The sequence below is a fragment of the Pristiophorus japonicus genome, chromosome 14, assembly GCF_044704955.1.
Source record: "Pristiophorus japonicus isolate sPriJap1 chromosome 14, sPriJap1.hap1, whole genome shotgun sequence".
Classification (NCBI taxonomy): domain Eukaryota; kingdom Metazoa; phylum Chordata; class Chondrichthyes; family Pristiophoridae; genus Pristiophorus; species Pristiophorus japonicus.
This window is the reverse complement of record NC_091990.1, coordinates 135,375,918-135,397,015: the sequence shown is the minus strand read 5'-3', so window position 1 is coordinate 135,397,015 and position 21,098 is coordinate 135,375,918. Positions and strand designations below refer to the sequence as shown.

The 21,098-nt window shown below is 40.8% G+C and overlaps 1 protein-coding gene across 1 annotated transcript in view; it reads left to right on the top strand.

Moving 5' to 3' along the window:
- The first annotated feature begins 2,023 nt into the window (after nucleotides 1-2,023).
- The window catches only part of abtb2b (ankyrin repeat and BTB (POZ) domain containing 2b), a 286,894-nt gene continuing 267,819 nt past the window's right edge, over nucleotides 2,024-21,098 (top strand). The window contains exons 1-2 of the mRNA XM_070898621.1: nucleotides 2,024-2,773; nucleotides 7,824-8,119. Of these exons, the coding sequence (XP_070754722.1) occupies nucleotides 2,184-2,773; nucleotides 7,824-8,119 (886 nt within the window). The 5' untranslated portion in view covers nucleotides 2,024-2,183. The remainder of the gene's footprint in view (nucleotides 2,774-7,823; nucleotides 8,120-21,098) is intronic.

Genomic DNA, 21,098 nt, shown 5'->3' with positions numbered 1-21,098 from the left:
TCACACAACAGCTGCTGCCACAAAACCACGAGCAAAGATATAACCGTTATAATATTTGCAGACACCACGTGATTAGATGCCATGTGATCAGGCATCATGTGGTCAGTGTCGCATGATCAAACCTCCAGGAATTCCTCCAACCAGAGTTGGTAACCCAACTGAAGTGATATAAACACCAACATGAACTGGTTTGGCCAATGGCTTTTTTCCATGTTGTTACTTCTATGTAATTATATGTAGTGTTAAACCCAAGCAGCATTAGACTGTGTCCACTAGGGGATCTCATATCACTGCGCAGCGATGAAAAAGTGACAGAATATAAGCATGGCTTTGTGCAAACTGAATTTTACAGGTTTAAGAAATAAAAATCATTGAAATGTAAAGATTCTGCACAAATCAGTATTGTATTTGGACCAAAAGCAAAAGTCCATAGAAAGTCCATCTAAAAAGTTCTGACAAAGAGGTCTCCACCCAAAACATGAAGCTAACTTTTCCTTTTAAAAAATGATAGACTGCTGTGTATTGAGCATTTACACTTTTACCACTTTGCTAGAAATAGCGATCATAGGAAATATTGCCACTGTAATTGGGTGGTGGCTAACACCAAGAGTTCATCAGCTGAATCAGAATCCTGCACGGAGCATGAATCAGAAATCTGCAGGACCAGGATTATACTTGGAGCATGAATCTGCAGAGACCAGGATTACATTTGGAGGAGCAGGATTAGACCAGAATTACATTGTAGGTGTCCTCCCTTTATCTATTGGGGGCTTGACCTAAAGGTTGTTGCACAGGGCAGTCCCGTGCAAAAAAGTTTTAGGTCGATTCACAAACTCCCAGTCCACCTGCATTTTCTGTGGCTTGGAGGAGTCCGTGTTCCACATATGCATCGAGTGTGAGAGGTTGCAGCTCCTCTTCCAATATCTGAAGGGGCTACTCCTCGATTTTTAGTTACACTTCAATCCCACGCTCCTGATCTTTGGGAACCCGGTGCGGAGGGGAAGCGGGCAGGCCGGAAGACCTCCTCGTAGGACTGCTCCTGAGCCTGGCCAAGGTGGCCATCAACAGGTCCAGGCAGCGGGCGGTTGAGGGGGCCATTCGGCCTGACTGCCCTGCTTCTCTTCCACGACTACATTCGCGCCCGGGTGTTCCTGGAGATGGGGCACGCGGTGTCTACCAGTACGCTCGAGGTCTTCCGCGAGAGGTGGGCATCAGAGGGACTGGAGTGCATCATCACCCCCGGAAATAGAATTTTAACTTAATTTGTTCAAGTTTCATTTAAAATGTATTAATATGCAGTCATTATATTTCTGCCCCTTTACAAAGGGGGGTATATACTTTGCCTTATAATTGCCAATTGGCAAAAAAAGTCAGTAGGAGTTCCCACAGACCTGCGCTCATTATCTGATCCCATTGGACGGTTTGGCACCGTCCGCACTCGCCCATCGCTGCCCTGCGATTGGTGAACGGTCACAGACTAATTAGCATTTTGAATTGCGATTGGTTGACGGCGTGTGATTGACGTTTGTGGTGGGGTGGCCCTGGGATTGTGTGGCTGTGGGCTGGCGGACAGCGAGAGCGGAGCCGGCAACGAGCGGAGTGAGTGGCGCCGGGACGTTCAATCCCAAAGTCACACATTCAAAGTCAGCACCGCGTTTGTCGGGACACAGGCGCGAGTTCTTTACCATTAAAGTGTCTTTCTGTTCGAAAACGAGCTTTCAGTTGTGGAACAAGAAGGTTGTGTCACTTGCTGTTGTGGACAGAAGTTCGGTGAGGGGAGTTAAAGGGGCTGCAGGCTGCACAGAGGCGGAGTTACACTTCCCAGTGAGGTTTTTTTTTGAAATAATAAAGGATATTCCCAGATAATAGGAGGGTTTTTTTTTTGCCCTGTCTCTGATATTTTCCTAGACTATCAGCAGTGCCCGGACAGTTTTAGAAAGAAAAGTTCTGAAGGCGAAGCTTTTGAGTTGACGGATAATTTAAAGAGCCGCTCCCAACAGGAGGACAGTTGCAGATGTGGGCAGAGTGACACAGCTGGCACTCCTGCAGTACAGTGCTTTGCACTATTACACAGCTCAAGGAGAGCTTCGCGCTTTATGTCGTGAAGGAGTTGGACAGCACCCCCATCCCAACTGACTTGGCGTGGACTTGTGCAAACACTTCCAAACTGCGCCTCCGGCACAATGGCCGGATTGTACAGCTCCACCTTGAAGACGCTGGAAGATCTGACTTTGGACTCGGGTTATGGGGCAGGAGATTCCTGCAGGTCCCTCAGCCTTTCCTCTTCCAGATCGAACTCCCAAGCCTTCCAGTCCGCCCACAACCGAGGGAACTGGTGGTACCTTTCGGGTTCCATGAACAGCCGCAACAACAGCTGGGATACCGTCAACACGGTGCTACCGGAGGACCCCGAGCTCAACGACATCTTCTTCAAATGCCCCCGGCTCCCCGAGCTGGAGGAATTCCCATGGACGGACGAAGACATTGGGAAGATTTTGAAGAAAGGCAGGCCCGGGGACTGTGGCAAGCTCTTCTCCCAGGAAGCGGTCAGGAGATTGTCCTTCTTGCTGAGGCGAGCCCTGATCAGGATCTCCAGGGAGGCGCAGCGCCTGAGTGTGGTGCATTCCAAGTGCACCAAGTTCGAGATCCAAAGCGCCATCAAACTCGTCCTCTCCTGGTCCTTGTCTGAAAGCTGCATCTCTGCTTCTGTGAAAGCCCTGTCTCTCTACAATATGAGTGCTGGGGACAGGCTGAGAAAAAGCAAGAGTTCCAGGTACCTACTGTCTTTTGTATTTCTTTCAAAATGTGCAATAAACATGGAGAGAGTGTAATTAAAAAAAAACTAAATGGTTCAGATGGGCAAGTGAATAGTTATGAAGTACAAAATCAGTTTTATGTATGATCCCCTCTGCTTGCATTCAAGCATCTGTGTGAAATGAGTTGGGCAGTCTCAACCCAGTTTCTAGTGGATACCCCAAATTTAATATTAAATTAGTAACCTCACAGAGGCCATAAGGAAGGTTGTTATGCAAAATGGAAATGTTACACTGCTGCACAGGGAGTGGTTTTCTGAGATTGGGCGAATTCACATTGGAGAGAGTAGAGGGACTTTCTGCAGGCCAGCCTGACCTTGAAGAACTTGAAACTGATACTGGCTGCCTGGAATGAAAAATGGTTCAATTCCCCCATGTGAAAACCTCAGTTTTGATGAGTGCAATTTTTTTTTAAAATGGCATTAAATTTATTCAAAGTTGAGTACAATTTAAGAAGGCATACAGAATACTTGCCTTTATTAGCCAAGGCATAGAATACAAGAGCAGGGAGGTTATGCTTGAACTGTATTAAACACTAGTTGGACCACAGCTAGAGCACTGCGAGTAGTTCTGGTCACCCACCACATTACAGGAAAGATGTGATTGCACTAGAGAAGGTGCAGAGGAGATTTACGTGGATGTTGCCTGGACTGGAGAATTTTAGCTATGCGAAAGATTGGATAGGCTGGGGTTCTTTTCTTTGGAACAGCAGAGGTGTATAAAATTATGAGGGGCTTAGATAGCGTGGATAGGACGGACCTATTTCACTTAGCAGAGTGGTCAACAACCAGGGGATATAGATTTAAAGTAATTGGTAGAAGGTTTAAAGTGGATTTGAAGGGAAATTTCTTCACCCAGAGGGTGGTGGGGATCTGGAACTCACTGCCTGAAAGGGTGGTAGAGGCAGAAACCCACACCACATTTAAAAAGTACATGGATGTGCTCTTGAAGTGCCATAACCTACAGGGCTACAGACCAAGAGCTGGAAAGTGGGATTAGGCAACATAGCTCTTTGTTGGCTGGCGTGAACACGATGGACCAAAATGGCCTCCTTTCGCGCTGTAAATTTCTATTCTATGATCAACTATACACATTAATTCTTCAAGAAGTTTGGTTATGGAGATATGTTGTTCAGTTATATTATTTTTTAGAAATATGCATTTCTGGGATCAGTGCATTATACTATCACCCATGGAATAATATACAACCAGACTTATGGGTTGGCAGTTTTTTCTGCTGCCTATAATGGTCCTAAATTAACTAAGTGAGGGCAGTAACAGCTCAATTCCTACAGGACATAAATCTGCAGCACAAAGTTTCAGATCATTCAGCTAAATTGGCAATTTCACTTAGTGCGGCTGTAAAGATAGCTGATGTAGAAAATGGAAAAAAACACTCGTGTAGTCGTGGATACTTACCTGGAGTTGATGTGCAGCTATATCAGGAAGTGACAGTGGGTGCCCAAATTGGAAAATTGTTCAATTTTCCTAATATATAAACATTGGCTGGCAATATTTTCTACAACATACAGATTATTTTTTACAAATATATTTATCAGAATGATTTCAGTGGAACATAAGAATTAGGAACAGGAGTAGGCCATCTAGCCCCTCGAGCCTGCTCCGCCATTCAACAAGATCATGGCTGATCTGGCCGTGGACTCAGCTCCACTTACCCGCCCGCTCCCTGTAACCCTTAATTCCCTTATTGGTTAAAAATCTATCTATCTGATTTGAATACATTCAATGAGCTAGCCTCAACTGCTTCCTTGGGCAGAGAATTCCACAGATTCACAACACTCCGGGAGAAGAAATTCCTTCTCAACTCGGTTTTAAATTGGCTCCCCCATATTTTGAGGCTGTGCCCCCTAGTTCTAGTCTTCCCAACCAGTGGAAACAACCTCTCTGCCTTGATCTTGTCTATCCCTTTCATTATTTTAAATGTTTCTATAAGATCACCCCTCATCCTTCTGAACTCCCAACGAGTAAAGACCCAATCTGCTCAATCTATCATCATAAGGTAACCCTCTCATCTCCGGCTGCAGCTTTGAAGTCGCAATCGCTATTTCCAGAGATTTCTGCATATCTTTAGCAACAGGCTTACCAATAATAGAATTTCCTTCATTAATTAGTCATCATTATTATCTTATGTGATGCTATAAATTACTGGCTTTTAAACTTCAATACTTTATAACAGATCAACCTGAAGGTGTGCTAGTTAAATTCTGGCTAACAACTTCGTATAATATTTAACCAGTATTAATCAGACTGTGGTTGCTACGCTGCTGCAGATCTGTTAGTTTGCTTAATGAGTTGTAATGCACAGAGATTCACTAGCTGAAGCTGCAGTCCCATTAGTTATAGACCATTACCCAAGAAAGGTAGGGATGATGGAGTGTTGCAGCAACACTAAACAAGTCCCGTTTTTCTATAAAGTTTAGAAACTAATAAATAAGAGACATCAAATCTATCCAGTTCTTAAATATTTTGCTTGTAGTGTAATGTTCCAGTTGATTAGATGAGACGATATTTATGGGAAAATATTGTATACAAAGACATTGCTCTTTACAATAGAAACAAAAATAAATGTTCTTAAATGTTGGTGCTCAGAGAGATTTGGGTGTCCTTGTGCAAGAAACACAGAAAGCGAGCATGCAGGTACAGCAGCAATAGGACAGGCAAATGGCATGTTTATTGCAAGGGGGTTGGAGTATAAGAGTAAGGGAGTCTTGCTACAATTGTACAGGGCCTTGGTGAGACCAGACCTGGAGTACTGTGCATAGTTTTGATCTCCTTATCTAAGGAAGCATATACTTGCCTTGGAGGCAGTGCAACAAAGATTCATTAAATTGATTCCTGGGATGAGAGATTGTGTAGAATAGGCCTATACTCTCTGGAGTTTAAAAGAATGAGAGGTGATCTATTGAAACATACAAAATTCTGAAAGGGATTGGCAGGGTAGATGCTGCGAGGTTGTTTCCCCTGGCTGTGGAGTGTCTAGAGCTAGGGGTACAGTCTCGGGGATAAACCATTTAAGACCGAGATGAGGAGGAATTTCATCACTCAGAGGGTTGTGAATCTTTGGAATTCCTGCCCCAGAGGGCTGTGGATGCTGAGTCTCTGAATATATTCAAGACTGAGATAGAGAGATTTTTGGAATCGAGGGATAGGGAGATTGGGCAGGAAAGTAGAGTTGAGGTCGATGATCAACCACAATCTTATTCAATGTCGGAGCAGGCTCGAGAGTCCGTGCGGCCTACTCCTGCTCCTATTTCTTATGTTATGTTTTAAATACATTTTAGCTACACATGATATTAGGCTATTGCCTTCTCAGCTCACGAGTAACATAAACAATAACTTCATGAGTTATACAGATCATACATTGCCACAATTATGATTTAGTGAAAAATTTGCTATGGTTATGTCTGCCAGTTATGGCATTTAACTGTTACAAATCTGATAAATGTTTTCATGTAGCAGCAAAATATTCTTCCTTCCCTGCCTTAAAGACATTTTCAGGTCCATTTTCATTTATAAATCACATACAACAATGCAATAGATTTTGTAAAATTAGCATCTGTCAAGGCTCGAATAGGCCTCTGCACAAAGCAATAACTTTGGCAATTACTTAACATGTTTCCAATTATTTCTAATGATTTTAGCACTCTACTGATTAAAATGTTTTTTTTTTAACCAGAGAAGCCCTTAGCCTCTGCATTAAATTCAAAACTCTGTGGGCAAGGGGAAATCAGCTTGTTTGGATATTCTGGTACAACGGTTGCTGCCTGTAAACTTTCCAGAATGGGGATGTGATAAAATGTGGTGGCATCAGGCCACCAACATTTTGTAGTCACTCGTCTTCCTCGTCAGCTCAATTAGAAATCAACTAATTGTGTCTTAAATGAAACAACCAGCACCTATCTGTGATTTCATTTGTGCCCCTTCTATCCCATTGAGTTAAATAGCGTATAGATTGTCATTTAGTGCATTCTGTAAATATCTCAGTTTAAGTGGATTTGGTTCATTTCTCTTGTAGAATCATATACATTTACAACACAGAAAGGGGCCCGCCGTGTCTGCCAGCCGAAAAAGAGCTATCTAGCCTAATCCCACTTTCCAGCTCTTGGTCCGTATCCTTGTAGGTTACAGCACTTCAAGTGGATATCCGAGTACTTTTTAAATGTGGTGAGAGTTTCTGCCTCAACCATCCTTTCAGGCAGTGAGTTCCAGACCCCCACCACCCGCTGAGTGAAATAAAAATCTCCTCAATTTCCCTCTAATCCTTCCACCAATTACTTTCAAGTGTTATGGACAATACATTTTGACTTCAGATATTAAATCCCCTTTAGGCTTTTTTTGCCTCTATTTATTTTGCACTTATCAAGGTGAGAAAGCAAACATTTCTCTACTTTATGCATTAAGTACGGTACTCCCAAGCCAGGTGTGGAGTAAGTCAAATGTAAAGTAAAGCTTCCTCTATAGTCGTTCAAATAATTTACATTAATCCCGACTTCTGAAGACCACCTACAATTGCACCAATTGAAATTTTCCATTTTTGTTGGGCTTCCTGAGTGAGATTGTCAATTTATTGCTAAATTATGAGCAGTTTTATGCTATTGACTTGCGATCTCCGAGGATAGCATTTAGATTCATAGATCTATCAGAGAGAGAGGAAACTCTAATCTCATTAGTCTGGGCTAGATACAAATTCAATTCCTATTGATGGAAGGACACTATTGTAACATACTGTGGCATTAAGTTCCCATCCATAAACTATCAATTCTGGCACTATTTTTATAGGTGCCAAACTGAGACAGAGTAAACTAATGAGAACCTAGATGTATATTTGAGAGAAAAGTAAATGGGCAAGTTTCTAGAATTAAAGCCATCTCTAGAAGTTGGATGACTATGTTGGAGCTCATATCACCCTCATTTTATGCTGATCTGATTTGGATTGCGCTCATCTTTGATATGTTAACTTTGTTAATATCACTGTTATTAATACTTTTAGGTGTGGCCTTACCTTCTCAGTGGGGCGCTTCTTTAGATGGATGGTGGACACTAGGGTTTCCGTGCGCATCCATGAGTATGCTGCAATCTCTTTGGCTGCCTGCATGGAGAGTCTGCTGGAGGAGATTGGGATCAGGGTAGCAGCAGGACATAGCTCAGAAGGAGGAGGGGGAGCCATGCACGATGGCAGGCAAGAGCTTTCAACGGAAATGCTGGAGATGTGCATCAACAATGACGCTGAGCTCTGGGGAGTCCTGCAGCCTTATGAGCATCTCATCTGTGGCAAGAATGCCAATGGTAAGGAGAAACTGGCTGAGAAAACCTTTTATTAAAGTTTTCTATCCCATTTTGTGGTAATTCAATCCTTTCACTTGCATTTTCATTCTTAAGTGATTAAGACAAAATATTACAGTAAAAGCCTTTTTAAAACATCACTGCAAGCATCTTTGTTTATAATCTTTTGGAGGCTTAAAGAGAACGCTATTCAATGGGAGAAAATGGCTTCAATTTTGAAGTAGTTATCTACTAATATTTAGTTGTTTTTAAACTCTGTTTTGGGTGTGAAAATAATCTGATCATACATGACTGCTCCACAGCCAGAAGCAAACTCATACCCGAATGAAAGGAGGTTATGCCCTCTGACAATCTTATTTCAAAACCTGGGCAAATGGTCAAGGACCAAAGTGCAGGGCATAGAGATTGAGAAGCGTAGGAAAACTGGCAAGATACATTGGTAAGCAGTGTTTATGTGACACACTGTCTATGTTTTAAAAGTCTGAATATTGGAGGTAGGAAGACAGAAGGAAGTGAGTAGTTCAAAGATGATGAGAATTGAGTTAGAGGTCCAGTGTCTCGTGAAGGAGTGTGTCCTCAGAGAAAAGAAGATGCTTTTCCATTCTGTGTGCCATTGGGAGGCAGAATGCATTTTTGAACCGTTGCCAGTTTATGAAATGAAGCTCCAAAATAGTCTACCGTAAGCTCCACTATTCACCAGGGGTTTGCTCCCTTGCAAGATCCAAGGATGGTATCAGCTGTTACTGCAATCTTTCTCTGTTGGGAGATGTGGAGCCCAGGATTAGTATACAATTATTGTTCACAGCCAGACGATGGTTTAAAAAAGAGGCTGTGGGAGACATAAGTAGATAAATGCTTTACATTGACAGTGCTCCTCCCCTCCTTACAGTAGGCTTTTTTTTTGAAGTAAGAAGTATGCAAAGTGGGCACTTCTGTTTAAGTGTCAAAGCCATTTAAACTGCGTTATGAGGTATGAATATTTCAAGGCCCAGATGACATTTCAATGTTTGAAGGATGATAAAGGGAATTCTAGTTTTAATAATGGCATATAACTTTTCAACTTCTATCATGGTGTAATAACAAACATTGCAACGTAAACATTTGATTTAAATTGTTTGACCTCTTCTGGGTCATGTGTTGTTTTTAATGTCCTGAAATGTTCAAACCAAATATTTATCAAAAGCATATTCTGAAGTCCATAGTTATGATTTACAATCTTGAGAAGGACACAATATAAGATTTTTTGTATCCTTATTAAATATTAGTGATCTCGTGCTCTGAAACATGTAATACTGCTTATCAAGGACAGTTTGAGAAATGGTCCCATTTAATAATATAAATCATAACCATGGCACAAAAGGTAAAAGAAAATTGCTCTTTTGATACATTTGAAGTATGTTATTATGGGGTAGACAAGCTCCTGCAGTCCTCATGGGATCAGTGTGTTTTTTTCTTTAGGGAATTGAAGCTGATTAAAATCATAATGTTCCTTATTCAATGATTTATGTTACAGTAGTTTTATATATGCAAAGTCAACAAGCCAATGATTTTTTTAAGTTAACGCTGGTTTAGAAATGGGAACAAAAGCAGATGGATTACTGTAATAACGTTATTAAAACTTTCCAAAGGAAAAATGATGGTGGATGAGATAATTTCAGAGAATTCACCCTTTTCTGTCTAGAATTTTTTCAGTTTTATCAAATGACATTCACTGCTCGATCTTAACTGCTTTTGACTGATGAGGGTTAAATAATACATAGTGGAATTTTCTCCAATTTCTTCTGTGAAAAAAGGCAGGGAAATGTCATCTCTTGTTACTACAGACTTGTGGGGTTGTTGAAATGGTTCTGCTTATCAGGGTTTAATCTTGTTGAGGTTTAAACTGCTTGGCTCACAGTATCAGCTTAGATCAGGAGAAAAATGCTATAATGAGGTTTGTGAAATTGCAGTTTGTTATAAGAAGGTTTAACAATGGCGTTATTTCATTTGAATCTTTGTTTGACTTTACTTCGAACCTTTAGGCATCCCATGCAGTATACTAATCTTACTAAAGATAATATATTTACTAAGTACACTGAAGTTTTTGAAAACTCTATTCCCTAAATAGGACACCATTTTATTCAAATATCCATACAAAGGATTTGCAGTAACAGAATTGCTGACCTACTCTACCCCATGTGCATGCTGCATATTTCTTCCCGAAAATGTAAATTGATGCCAATTCAATCTGCAATATGCAGTATGTCTGTGAAAAGGTTTGCAGAAACGGCCACTAATATGTTCATAATTATTTTTACCAGTTGTGAAATTAATCTATAATAATCATTGAGGATATTTTTGACAATTTTATATTAATCAGCAAAAAGGATGAAACAAACAAACTACAGGATGAAGTTATTACATAAAACAAAAGATGATAGAAAACTTGGGGAAGATATAATGGCAAAATCATCCCTTTAACAGCTGAGAGGAATTACAGCTGCAAAATTACTGTTGATGCATCTGAGGCTTTTTCCCAGATTAAAGATAGATGTAGTGAAGTTATGTCAACCAGTGGATGCTTGTGCACTGGTCAAAATTGCCATAATTTGACTTAAGTGGACATTAAAGTGGCATTCGGACTCCAAGATGCCACAAGGATGGCTAGGATAGGAAAAAGGAAATTTCACTTTGGTGTAGCGGGAGTTGAGGTTGGGGCATGTTGTTGGGGCAAAGTAACTACATCTGACTGTTACACTTGACCTGGGAGTCCTTGTGGAGAAAAATATTTTTTTCATAGCACTTACCTTTTTAGTGAACACAAAATTTACACCGTTAGCACAAATTTCATCCTCAAAATAATCTTTAAAAGTGATGAAGCTGGACAGTTTACTGAATTGGGTCTGGGCATCAGTGTACTTATGGGCCCAAGTTTGCCCCCCCCCCCCCCTTAAAACGACGCACGTCCGTGAGGTGTGCCGACTTTGCAGAAGAAAAACCGCGCCGATTTTCTCCCCACTCCTGGAACGACACAGGCCCTTGGCATTGCACAGCACAAGCAGTGGGGGGTCGGTGCCAGGACCTCTGCACATGCGCGCTAGAGTGTGCGCGCATGTGCAGTAGGTCCTCATCCCTACAATCTCTGCAGGCTGTGTGGGAGGGGCCCGAAGCAGGCTGCCCCTAGCCCTGGCCGAATGGGCTCCCTCATCGGCTTTCCCTGCCGCATTCAGCTCAAGCATATCATATCAATGACTGAATGATTTCCCGTCTCTCTCTCTCGCTGATCCAAAAGACTTTCAGTAGCTTATTAATGATTTAGGTTGTGGCTAGACTGCAGATTCCAATTTGGGATGAGCACTTGACAAAGTGTCTGTCAGCTGTCAGACAGGCGGAGAGAAGACCTTAGTTATGCTGCGGACTGAGCTCAGTCTGACTGTTGGTGAGATGCAGTGGGAGAGTTCCAGTACATATGTGCGCTTCAGTGTATATTTAGAACTCCAGTTCCCCCGGCAACTCATTTTTAGTGTTAGGGAGGGTATGAGCAGGTACGCCCACTTAGTCGTATTTATTCCGTATTAAAACTGCCCGAAGCACGCCAACCCTAGCCCTGGCCGAATGTGCTCCCTCGTCGGCTTTCCCTGCCGCGTTCAGCCTCCCTACTCTTCCCCCCCCCCCCCCCCACCAATGCCGCATTGAGCCTAGCCTCCCGTTGTGTGTCTTACCGCCCCTAGCCCTGGCCGAATGGGCTCCCTCATAGGCGGCCATCTGCTAGTGTTTTTCTGCAGTAAAGCTTTGCTGATAGTAGGACTTCTATTTTTTATTTGTCTATTTATTTATTGATTGATTGTTATCCTAAATTCTTGTTTGATTTACATTCACGTTTACTCTTCTACTTTCAAAAGGAATTCTGTAAAATAGTTTGGCTGAAACTCTTATTTGCAGGACTTGCTATAATGTATTTGCGAGTTTACCAATCCATTTTTAATCTAGTTTAATGCTTTGTAAGTCTTGGTGCTAGGTGCAGGTCCTCTCAGCTTCCTTGTATTTTTTATTTGTTATTGAATGCTTATTTTTGTGCTTTGTTTAGTGCTTGGTGCTTTAAATGTACAGCTTTGTTTAGTGCTTCGTGCTTTAAATGTACGTATGCATCTTTAATGCTGTTGTGAAGGTGTTTACTGCTTTGCACGGTCCTCTCACTTCTCTCCCCCCACCCCCCCCCCCCCCCCCCAATCTCTGGCTACCTGCGCTGATTTCTTAGCTCATCGCAAGGTTTTTCTGTGCGGACACAAGTGGCCACATGCGCTGGCCTAAGTTAGTTTGGAGTAACTTTTAGCTGTCTAAACTTGCTTAAATGGCCAAAACAGACACAAGTGGCTGGTAATGCCACCTATTGGAAAAAAAAACTTTAAAAAAAAAAACTTAACTAACTCACTTACACTGGAGCAAATTAAATGGGCAGAATTGCAATTTTTAAGATACTCCAAAAAAATCTAGTTGCTCCAAAAAAAAAACGGAGCAACTCCTGAGCAAACTTGGGCCCCATACTACTCGTCTTGCCACATGGATTTAAATGGTTGGTTTTGCCTTTGACAGACACTTTGTGAGTTAATTTGTTTCTGGGAATGGGAAGGAGACACATGATGTATAAAGCCACTATTATTGTTTGCAAAGACAGTTCACACTCTATCAGATACAGTGACTGACCTCTCTCTTTTTTCCTATTATAACTTCAAATATGAAAAAAGTACATACACGCAAAAAGCCATTAGTGTTGTATTGTCGGAAGGTATGGTCAAAAGGCAGTGCTCTATGAATACACAGTGGTACTTTATTATGCGTCATTGAGAAAACACTAAAACAGACCACAATAAAACCTCTAGCAAGCCACCATATGGACCAAAATCACTAAGCTAAAGCATGTTTTGTACTTAATGATGTCAATCTTGGCTCATTGATCCAGAACTTCAGTGCAGTACTGAGGGAATGCTACACTATCAGATGTTTTTGATGAGATGTTAAATGAAGCCTCATCCACCTTCTCTAGCATTATTCAAAGTACAGCATACTAGTTCTCCCCAGTGCACTGGCCAACATTTATGCTTCAACCAAAATCCCTGAAAAAAACAGATTATCTGGACATTATTCCATTGCTGTTTTTAGGACCTTGCTGTTTGCAAATTGGCTGCTACGTTTCCTACATTACCACAGTGACTATTCTTCACAGAGTACTTCATTGGCTGTGAAGCGCTTTGGGCTTTTGAGGAAGGTGCTCTATAAATGTAAGTTCTATCTTTCTATGTTGGTATTCGCAAAAGGGTATAAATCTGGTGTAACACTGGTGGGAACAACATTACATCAATTTAACCAACACTAAAGTGACAACAGCAAAGAAAGTAGAAAAAATATTGACCATTCTGACAAAAATATTTTTGTTAAAAATAATAGGTAAAAAAAAAATTAAACCTTTGTGTCTAAGTAGATAGCAATACTAACAAAATAAAGTAAATTGTTGACTATCTGTAAGCTCTCTAAAATAGCTCAGATTGGTAGATTGACCAGGAAATCATCAGTCATTCTGTCTTCACTTTTGAATGTTGATATAGATTTGCAGACAAGCAACTACTAATAGGACAATTGTTACTGCTAAATTTAGACACTTTTATGAAGTAATGATGAACCTTTATAAATCACTGGTTCAGCCTCAATTGGAGTATTGTGTCCAATTCTGGGCACCGTACTTTGGGAAGGATGTGAAAGCCTTCGAGGGGATGCAGAATAGATTTACAAGAATGATTTCAGGGATGAGGGCAGTTACATGGATAGACTGGAGAAGCCGGTGTCATTCTCCTTGGAGCAGAGAAGGTTGCGGAGATTTGATAGGTGTTCAAAATCATGAGGGATCCAGACAGAGTTGATGAGAGAAACCATTGGCAGAAGGGTCAAGACCAAGAGGACACAGATTTAAAGTGATTGGCAGAAGAACCAAAGGCAACATGAGGAAAAACCTTTTTACACAGCGAGTGGTAGGATCTGGAATGCACTGCCTGAAAGGATAGTGGAGGCAGACTCAACCATGGCTTTCAAAAGGCAGTTGGATAAGTACCTGAAGGAAAAACATTTACAGGGCTACGGGGAAAGGGCGGGGGAGTGGGACTAGCTGAAGTGCTCTTGCAGAGAGCCGGCATTGGCTCAGTGGGCCGAATGGCCTCCTTCTGTGCTGTAACCATTCTATGATTCTATGGGGCCGAGTTTGCTGAAAGCTAAGTACCATCAAAGGACCACTAATATCCTGACGGTACTTTGGGTGGAAGTTTCATGAAAAAATGTGGGAAAGGTCGCCCGCAGACAAAAATGGGCCTTGCATGCCGATTCTGGGCGGCAGCAGGCATTAGGTTCCATTCTGGGCGGCAAATGCGATCCTTGGCAAAGCACTGCCAAGGATAGAGTTGGGCCCAGGGAGGGGGGAATGGCTAAAATATACATTTTTCAAAACAATAAAAAAAACACCAGAAATCCTTCAGGGGACCCCATCAAACTAAATCCCTGTGAATGAAAGAAAGAAAACAAGTGCACTAACCTTTTCTTGCAGGTCTTCATACTTACCGTTCAGGTAAGACCTGCCTCCACGTGGCAGTCTTTTCTGTCGATGGAGCGGAAGACCACCTGGACCAAACTGGGGATTCAGCGGGCCGGAGGACTTTTGTGGGCGTTGCACGCCAGCGGACCCCAGCGGATGGTCCCCTGCAGTCTTCTCTCCCTGCCAGCTTGAGGACCTGACGAAACTCGCTCGGAGGGGAGAGCGCCCAAAAAACATCGAGACCGCCGAGAAAACTCGGCAGCAGCCAGCGATGAGTCGACCAAACTCGGGCCCTATGACTTTACATTATGTTAAAAGTTTACAATTTGGACTTCTTCTCAATAATTTGTGCTTAGCGTCAATGCAAAAAGTTACCTTTCATAGGCACGATTGTGTTTTTTATGAACTGAAACTTAACCTTATGTTTAAAGTTTATGAACTACTCTGTCACAGAGCATACAGTGGATCTTTCTACCATTTGGCTTTTGCACTGGAAATAGTACAGCCTATCTACAGTGCTAAATCAGTAAAAAAATACTATGCTGAAAAAGCAAATAATTCAGGCTAAAACTACTGACAAATTTATTGAGCGATAAGGGAATAAAGAGTTATGGGGAGCGGGCAAGGAAGTGGAACAGAGCCCATGATCAGATCAGCCATGATCTTATTAAATGGCGGAACAGGCTCAAGGGGTCAAATGGCCTTATATAGCTGTAGTAAGACTTCCCTGCTTTTGTACTCCATCCCCTTTGCAATAAAGGCCAAGATACCATTGGCCTTCCTGATCACTTGCTGTACCTGCATACTATCTGTTTGTGTTTCATGCACAAGTACTCCCAGGTCCCGCAGTACTGCGGCACTTTGCAATCTTTCTCCATTTAAATAATAACTTGCTCTTTAATTTTTGCTACACCTGCTACTATTTCTTGTGCTCTTGTGTATTATAATAAGCAAAATTATACAGAAGCAGCAATGACTCACCAGATAAACAGGACAACACCATTCGTAATAACATCTGTTCCAAAACAATAAAAGTTTGAAGAAGCAGCAATCTTTAATTAAAAGCTTTGTGAGAAACAAATCTCAATTTTATTATCCTCTGAAAAATATATCAGCACTGCAAAATAGGAAATTGAAGAACATGGGACATCATCTCATTTCCTTTTTCTATTTGATTTGTTAATCACACTGACACAAAGATAAAATGTTTTTTTTCACAATTAACCAAGCTGTCTATCTTTCTGAGACAAGTAACTTTTTATTTAAAAAAAGCCTAACACAAAATATTTTAAACTGGATCCCAGAAACTTTGGTTTGTGAGTCGAAAGAAGAGATTAAACATTCAGTTTAAAAACAAATGTTCTAACACCCCACCAGTTTAAACGTGCCATTGATATGCAATGTTTTTACAAAGAGTTGTATGTTATACTTTCCCTACAATCTCTCAAGTTAGTAAAAAAGAGCTTTTAAAGACCATTAAAGTATTTTAATTTGAATTGTGTGAACCTGGCATCTTGAGCCGGTTTCTGACTGTAAACCGATGACAGACGTGTAGACCCAAACCTGCCAGGTCTACAGGTCCACTGCTTCTCAACAGAAACCAGATTTTACAGCATCAACGTCAGGAGCTGACACTGGGCCTCCAGAAATCTAATTAAATGAAAACCAATATAAAATCGGCTATAACAAACCCAGCAGCTATGGACTCCCATTTGAACATTTTCATGCTTTGGCCAAGCTACAAATATGTATGAAAAGATAATATATAGAATTTCTTATGAATTGAAATGGGACTGGTCCTAGAACCCATCATATAAAATAAATTGAAAAATAACTTAAAAGGTACCTTCTGGTACAAACCAGAATTATTTATATTTTGAACCAAAATATAGAGCAAACATATATTGTGATATCAGTGATTACTACATTACAGTGTCCTTTTTATTGGACCCATGATTGTCATAAACTGTTATGATATTTTGGAAAGTAAATTATTTAAATTTCTGTTAATTATTTAATTACAATTGTTTTTATTGTCATTTAAAATCAATTACAATAATTTATTTAATGGGCAGTTATGCTTTCCATCATCCAATGATTTGTAGACCCATAGATTGCTTCATTTTAAAGTGAACCATTTAGTTTACCCCTTAACAACATCAACAGCTTGCATTTATATAGAGCCTTTAATGTAGGAAAATGTCCCAGAGTGCTTCACAGAAGGATAATCAAAAGGGTAAATTGACACCGAGCCAATGAAGCAGATACTAGGAGGGGAGACTAAAAGCTTGATCAAAGAGAGTTAGGTTTGAAAAAACTGAGATAACTGGAACCACACGTCTGTCTTGTTTTTTTTCTTTTTCTGTTATGGTGTCATAGTGTAAAACAATAGACTTTACATGATTTTGTAGATAATTCAAAAGGTGCAGTTATAACAGTCTTCATTACAGATATTTTACATTTCAGTCTTCTAATTTCCGAACTTTTTATAACTTCATCCAAAATGTACATGAGCTACTGGTATTAACAGATCATTGGTCCTAGATCTAAATCTGAATCTCACAATCAGTTGACAGCATTTTCATGCACCTCAAACCAACTGGATGGAGAATGGTATTTGCCAGAGGCCTGCAGTCAGATTTATGTGCCTGCTTTATTTGCCAGAGGCCTGGGGTCAGATTTATATGCCTGCTTTCTCAGCTGGAAAATGGTGTAAAAGGAAGAGGGAACCTTGCCTTTAAAATGAGAAGCTGCAACAAGAAAATAAGGTATGATGAAACTTGGAGCTGCTCTTCATTGATGAAGATAAACTCCATTCATCTTCCCACCAAGTATGCTGATTTTCTTCACAGCCCAACATTTATAAGGGCCACAGAGGAAGAAAGATGTAATTAATTAGCGCTATGTTTTATCACATGCATGTAGCCTGACCCAGCAGCTCTCTTATATCCATATGAGTGCACCAGCTTGAAACTCCAGCAATTGGGAACTTCAGCTAAACATCTTTACGCATGAACTATGGGCAGTAAACGTTAAGAATTGCAAAGCTGATGAATGGAACTTTATCCACCTTGCAACAATTGAGTGAATGATTTAAAAATATTCAAGCTGAATGGAGCACGGGTGAAAGGAAATCCTAGAATCTTACAGCACAGAAGGAGGCCAGTCTGCCCATCGTGCCTGTGCCGGCTCTCTGAAAGAGCTGGTCCCATTCCCCTGCTCTTTGCCAATAGCCCTGCAATGTTTTCCTTTTAAAGTATATTAGACAGCTGGTATTCAGTCTCAGCAAAACTTTAGTTACTCTTAATTTAAGTAGAAACAAAATTGATTATTAAAAATTATTTAGTGGAAGTCAAATCAGCCCTGCGATGTATGATTTCTAGTGGCTACAAAGTGATGCTAAATCTTCTTTAGTGCATCACGTATTCCCTTTGTTCCACTCTTGATAGAGCTTTCAGTTGTTGCAACTAAACTCGCTGGAACACCATTCTTACACCTCCTGTCTCTCCAGTTTTCTCTCTATATTTAAACCCATCTTTCTCACCAAGCTTTTGGTCAGCTCTTCTATCTCTCTCACCAATGCTCAGCATCTACCCATTTATCTAATTTGTCTCCCGCTCCCCCGGCCCCTTTAAAGCACCTTGAGATATTGGCTACATTAAAGGTGCTATATAAATGCAAGTTGGTTTTTGACCTGGATGTCCTTGTACATGAATCACAGAAAGTTAACATGCAGGTACAGCAAGCAATTGGGAAATCAAATGGTATGTTGACCTTTATTACAAAAGGATTGGAGTATAAGAGTAATGATGTCTTACTGCAATTATATAGGGCCTTGGCGAGACTGGACCACACCTAGAGTACTGTGCACAGTTTTGGTCTCTTATCTAAGAAAGGATATACTTTCCTTAGAAGCAGTGCAACAAAGGTTCACCAGACTGATTCCTGGAATTGGGGGGATTGCTATATGCGGAGAGATTGAGTAGAGTAGGCCTATATTCCCTAGAGTTTAGAAGAATGAGCGGTGATCTCATTGAAATGTATAACATTCTTAAAGAGCTTAACAGGGTAGATGCTGGGAGGATGTTTCCCCTGGCTGAGGAGTCTAGAATTAGGAGTCACAGTCTCAGAATAAGGGATTGGTCATTTCGGATTGAGATGAGGAGAAATTTCTTCACTCAAAGGGTTGCGAATCTTTGGAATTCTCTACCAGAGAACTGTGGATGCTCAGTCATTGAGTATATTCAAGACCGAGATCGATAGATTCTTTTTATACTAAGGCAACCAAGGGATATGGGGATAGTGCGGGAAGGTGGAGTTGAGGTAAAAGATCAGCCATGATATTGAATGGCAGAGCAGGTTCAAGGGGCTGAATAGCCTACTCCTGCTCCTATTTCTTATATTTTTATGTTCGTGTGTTGTTATTGATATCGATAATGATACACAACAGCATTTGTGGTGTGCTGAAAGATAAATCACCACAAAGGAGGCTTGTGAGTTACTGCTGATTTACTTTTCCTGAAACCATTGAATCCTTTATACCATGCAATGACATATTATACAAGTTTATTTCAAATGTTGAGGTAACTTGGTGGTGTTACTCCATGCAGACTTATGGTAGAACCTGAGCACTCAAGATGCAAAGTCACTGTACATGATAAGATCATTGAGTTTATCCAGTGAGTAGCTGAGCAGGAGAGCCCCAGTTTTGGCCCGACTCTGTGCTGAGTTCAGTCAGTATGACACGTTCTTTTTCGACTCAGTGGCTCTGTGGAAGATTGGTGAAGATTTTTCTCCTGATTGCTATCCGGTGATTCCTGCTAGAAGTGTGCTTGAGGACAGGATTTAGCTCGCCTCTAATGTCCTTCCCTCACCCTCCTCCCCACAGTTGAAATAGCATGCTGACTCTGTCCAGATTCACACACCAATACTATCCCTGCTTTTTCATCTGACGGCTCTTGGGTTCTGTCTTCGGACTAAAAGACAAATAAAGGTTGTGAGTGTGCCTCTTTGTAACTAACTGAAGTCAGAGAGCTGTGAAAATTACTTTAACTTGGTTTAAGTAGCTATTCCCATCATGTACTAAAGACACAAGAGGAGGGGCCTTGTGTGCATGTTTTACGGTTTTACCGCATTCTTATTGATAGAACTGGTTAAAGAGTCTAAAATGTTTTGACTCAGTTCTGAGTTAAAGATTGTTGATAAAGAAAACACGTTCCAGTCGGTTGGAAAGCAGCAGAGTAAGAGTTGGCATAGATCCCTGCTTTGTGTTACTGTTATTTGGGCTGATAGCATCTGGGTTTGATGTATGATCTTATCACAGCAGAGCTGTGGGTTCCTTTTAGATGTATTTCTTCACATTCCCCACAATGATTAGGAAGCCCTACGTGCATTTATCGAATTTCTGAAGACTGTGGTATCCAGTAATTGCAAATAATCAAGATATGTCTATTATTTCCTATTTGATTAGATTATGCTGTAAACTAGTTTTATTTTTAAGATTGTCCAATATACTCCAGTTAGTGGTGAAGACAACAAGTCACGTATCATTAGAATTTTCTAATATTTTAGATAAAAATCTCCAACTTAATAAGAATTTCTTAGATTAGTCATACTAAAGGCATGTTATAGAGATAATATTTTGAAAAAGGTATTCATATAAGTTTTCATGACTGAAGCAATGTGTGATGTATCAGAAACCATTCCCAGAGCTTTGTATCAAGAATAAATCCCAGTATATTGGGAGCAATTTGTTTCTCTGTTGTGCCACGAATGTTAGAAGGTTTGTAACAGCTGCTGAATATTCGAGAAGAAACAAAACTCTCCAAGCACTGGTGAATATGACAAACTTATGTGTTTTAGGAAATAGTGTAGTTTGTTGCATGTTCTATTAATACTCTTCTGTTGTAAACAATGGTTGTAAATTAGGGTCTTAAAAGAAGTGGCTGTGCAGACAGTGGATGCATGTGTTGTGATCTACCAAAATTCCCTGGATTCTGGGACGGTCACAGTGGATTGGAAAACCGCAAATGTAACACACCTATTCAAAAAAGGAGCAGACAAAAAGCAGGAGATTATAGACCAGTTAGCCTAACATCTGTCGTTGGGAAAATGCTGATGTCCATTATTAAGGAAGCAGTAGCGGGACATTTGGAAAAGCATAATTCAATCAAGTAGAGTCAGCATGGTTTTATGAAAGGGAAATCATGTTTGACAAATTTGCTGGAGTTCTTTGAGGATGTAACGAGCAGTGTGGATACGAGGGAACCAGTGGACGTGTTTGGATTTCCAGAAGGCATTCGATAAGGTGCCACATAAAAGGTTACTGCACAAGATAAAAGTTCACGGGGTTGGGGGTGTTCTATTAGCATGGATAGAGGATTGACTAACTAACAGAAAACAGAGAGTCGGGATAACGTAACCCTT